Source organism: Chaetura pelagica, unplaced genomic scaffold, assembly GCF_000747805.2.
Source record: "Chaetura pelagica isolate M959 unplaced genomic scaffold, ChaPel_1.0 scaffold250, whole genome shotgun sequence".
NCBI lineage: Eukaryota > Metazoa > Chordata > Aves > Apodiformes > Apodidae > Chaetura > Chaetura pelagica.
The window spans coordinates 148,359-152,429 of NW_009951929.1; the positions used below are offsets into that span (position 1 = coordinate 148,359).

At 50.0% G+C, this 4,071-nt stretch overlaps 2 protein-coding genes across 2 annotated transcripts in view; both read right to left on the minus strand.

Annotated features, from left to right (window-relative positions):
• Positions 1-3,464, minus strand: part of STRIP2 (striatin interacting protein 2) — a 26,436-nt gene extending 22,972 nt beyond the window's left edge. The window contains exons 1-2 of the mRNA XM_009996361.1: positions 3,353-3,464; positions 3,170-3,203 (exon numbers count right to left, since the gene is read on the minus strand). Of these exons, the coding sequence (XP_009994663.1) occupies positions 3,170-3,203; positions 3,353-3,464 (146 nt within the window). The remainder of the gene's footprint in view (positions 1-3,169; positions 3,204-3,352) is intronic.
• A 7-nt stretch (positions 3,465-3,471) lies between these two features.
• The window catches only part of AHCYL2 (adenosylhomocysteinase-like 2), a 31,126-nt gene continuing 30,526 nt past the window's right edge, over positions 3,472-4,071 (minus strand). Inside the window, exon 18 of the mRNA XM_009996373.1 lies at positions 3,472-3,478. Within this exon, the coding sequence (XP_009994675.1) occupies positions 3,472-3,478 (7 nt within the window). The remainder of the gene's footprint in view (positions 3,479-4,071) is intronic.

Below are 4,071 nucleotides of genomic sequence, written 5' to 3' on the forward strand. Positions count from 1 at the left end.
AAAATTTCCCCTCCCAGTCCCAAATATTCCTTTCCCAGCCCAAAATACCCACCTCCCTGCCCAAAATATCCCCTTCCCAGCCCAAAATACCCACTTCCCTGCCCCAAATATTCCTTTCCCAGCCCAAAATATCCCCTCCCAGTCCCAAATATCCCTTTCCCTGCCCAAAATATCCCCTTCCCAGCCCAAAATATTCCCTTCCCCGCCCCAAAAAAACCCCTCCCAGCCCCAACCCTTCCCCACCTCCCCCCTTCCAGGCCCCCAAATCGCTCTGAAAAACCCATTTTCTTTTATTCCCACGTTTTATTTGTGTTTTGAGATTACAGAGTCTTTATTGCTGATCTAATACAATCACTCAGACATTAATAATTAAAACATCCTTTCGAAAAAATGTCACTTTTGCCAAGTTTTCCTTCCCTCACTGCAGGTTTTTTTCCTGATCATTCCTCAAGTTCAGACCAGGATCCATTTTCCTCAGACAATTTTGCTGGTGTTTACCTAAATCTCCTTTTATTTTTCTCCTAATCCTTTAAAAACCTGTTACATTTTTTTTAAAAAAAAAACCCAAAACCAACCAATAAACCAAAAAAACCCCCAACAAACCACCCCCAAAAACAACCCATTATTACACCTTGAATTGAGAGATGATCATAGATGATGATTCCAGGTTGATGAGGAAGAAAAAGCCAAGCGAGCAGAAAAGCTTTTGGAAGGGGCAGGACGTGGAGAAGAGCTCTAAAAACAACAAATCCAGGTGGGATTTTATTATTGTTCTTTTTTTTATATATATATTTTCTTTTTCTCCTATCTACCCAGAAGGGAAATGGGTTTAAAAAATGAGGAGGGAGTCAGGGATGGGGAGAGCAGCACCAGGGATGGACAAAGCTGCTCCCGAGGGCGACGTGGATGGAAAAGGGGGATTTTTTTTTCCCCAGGAGGAGCTGTGGTTGGGATCCTTCTTTTCCAGAAGCTGCTTGGCTTAATGTGACCCCATCACCTCGAGCAAAGTGTCACCCTCTGTGCCTGCAGGGGACAGCAGGACCTCTGGGGCTTCTGCAGACCAAGGTGCTCCAGCGCGGGGAAAAGACCCGATCGTGACGTTTCCAAGAGCTCAGGGGACTCTTCCCAAAAATACCAGGATCTGGAGAAGACTCAGGAGTCAGTAGAGGTTACTTCAAGGTTGTGGTTAGTCATTAGTCTACAATGAAGTCTTCTCAAAGCCCTAAGGTCTCCTCAAAGTCTCCTCAAAGCCCTAAGGCCTCCTCAAAGTCTTTTTAATGCTCTAAGGCCTCCTCAAAGCTATAAGGTCTCCTCAAAGTCTTCTTAAAGCCTGAAGGTCTCTTCAAAGTCTTCTCAAGACCCTAAGGTCTCCTCAAAGTCTTCTTAAGGCCTGAAGGTCTCTTCAAAGTCTTCTTAAGGCCTGAAGGTCTCTTCAAAGTCTTCTCAAGACCCTAAGGTCTCCTCAAAGTCTTCTTAAAGCCTAAAGGTCTCTTCAAAGTCTTCTCAAGACCCTAAGGTCTCCTCAAAGCCTGAAGGTCTCTTCTCAAGGCCCTAAGGTCTCCTCAAAGTCTTTTCAAAGCCTTAAGGTCTCCTCAAAGCTCTAAGGTCTTCCCAAGGTCTTCCCAAGGTCTTCCCAAGCTCTTCCTTCTAGGCCTAAAGAAATTTCAACGAGAAACTTGGGAACCAGCCAGCCCAGGAGAACGTTTGCTCTGAAGATCAGCAGCTTGTGGTCAAGTTGACTTCAGACCTTGGCATCCAGAGCTGCCTGAAGGACCTCCCTGCTGAGACTGCAATTCCACAGGTTTTCCTTCCTTGTGCGTGAACCAGCTGCCACAGAAGAGTTTTCTGAAGATGGCAAAGAAGTCCATAAGGACAGAAGAAGAATCTGTAGCTGATGAGGGACTCGGGTACCAAGGACAGAGGCTTTTGTGCTCACGGGGTCGGGCAATTTTATTTTAGAAGGACCAGGTTCTCCATCTGAACCACAGAAGTGACTCTGATGAGACTTGGGAAGTCACCTTGGTCTGTGGGCTCCATGCTGTCCAGAGCATCCAGGTGGGACATTTTGAGCTAAAAACAAGTAGCTGTGACAAATTTGTTCTCCGTGGGCTCTGAAGCATCAAGACTTGAGGTGACTGAAGGGTTTTTAGGGATGTTGGACTCTGCCCACCCAGGGGATGGGTGTGGGGATCACCCTGGTGTACAGCTCGTACACTCCAAGGGGGTTTCCACATTTTATCACACAAATACTACTAGAAAGCAGAACTTGCAACGGTTTCCAATGAGGACTGACATTCAGCTGGAGAAGGATCTGGCATGGACAGGGCTCCTCCCAGCCAGGATGGCCGACGAGCTTCGCTTGGGTTGGGCAGAGCTCCCCGACACGTGAGTTTGTTGGTGAGGCTGCTGGGCTCTTCCAGCAGCCTGGGGACCCCAGGCTGCCCCACAGCCCACCAGGAACACGACTTTGGTTGAAGGTAGGAGGTTGGCACTCAAAACTAGCAGCAGGAAAATACTGTGGAGCTGTGATGAAGGGAGTGGTGGTGGCTCCTACCCCACCACCACCACCTCTGCCTCTGAGCGGGCTCTGCTCTGTCCTCCTGACTCCTCCCCCTGCCTGATGCTAACGACCCGACCCCTCATTACAGCTTCCAGCAGAGCTAAGGCATGAGAAACACAAACCCAGCCACTCTCCAGCTGGAGCTCCCAGCTCCTGGGCTCCTGCTCCACTGGAAGAATCTCTGGGATGTGAAGGAAACCAAAAGCAACGTGCGACCTCCGCGTGGGATCGCGCGGCTCCCGTTGTGCGCGTTGGATGAAGGGTGACAATCCCAAGTACAGCCATTCCTTTCCTTTCCATTCCTTTCCATTCCATTCCATCCCACCAGCTGCTTCCTCCCCTTCCCCAGCTCCCCCACACCCCAAAAAAAACCAAAAAGAGAACAACCCAAAGAGAGAAAAATGAACCCAACGGAAGCAACCGCCTCCCAGTCCCGCGGCAGCACGAACACCAGTGGCAGAGGCCGCATGAACATTGTTCTAATTTAATAAATAAATAACCTAAACACACTGTCTACGAGGTGAGCAAGCCCGGCTCTAACTTAAGAAGCTTCTGCTGCTTCATCCTGTACAGTAGTTGAGAAAGGATTTTGGGGTTCTTGTTCCTCACGTTTCTCCGGGATCCGGCGGCGGGAACTTAATATCTGCGGGAAAAGAAAGGGGAAAAGGAGGTTTTGGGGAGATGCTGGAGGGGTGAAGCTCCCCCAGCACCAACACCGTGTGTTTTGGGAGGGGCAGACACCAAGAAATGAAATGGTGTAGAAAGGGACTTGGTCCTCATCTCCTTCCCCACCAATCCCATGTCCCTGCTGCTTGGCCACGGCCTCTCGCTTCCGAGGCTGGGGAGGGGAAAATTCCAGGGTGCCCCATGGATTCAGGGACTGAGTCCCACTGGTTTGTGGCATCACTGGCTCAGGAACTGGGGAGGAAGCATCAAAGCTGCAGGAGCAAACACCTTAAACACCAAATCCTGGTTCCAACTGGCTGGATTTATCAGGATGTTCCTGTTAGACCAGGAACTGAGAGGATTCCCATCACAAATGAAGCTTCATGTAAGGAGAGGGAGGTTGAGCTGCACAGGGGTGAAGTCTAATTCCCTCTTGTGTCCAGAGAAAGAGGCACCTGGAAATCTCCTCTCACCTCCCATCCCACACATCAAGATGGGGAACTTTGGAAAACTTGACTCTTTGCCTTTGGTATCTGGAAATTCCTGCAGGACACCAAGAAAATCTCCACCCCACAGTGCAGGGAGGATGTTTGAGCCCTTGTGCCTCCCCTGATGCAGGAAATCAGCTCCGACCTTCTGCTTGTCCCACCTCCTCCATGTGTGGGACAAACCACACTCCAAGGTCGGGATTAGAGCCAGAAAATCACGGAGTAGGGAATGGTTTGGGTGGGAAGGGACCTGAAAGATCATCTAGATCCAACCCCCCTGCATGGGCAGGGACACCTCCCAGCAGCCCAGGCTGCTCCAAGCCCCATCCAACCTGCCCTTCAACACCCCCAGGGATG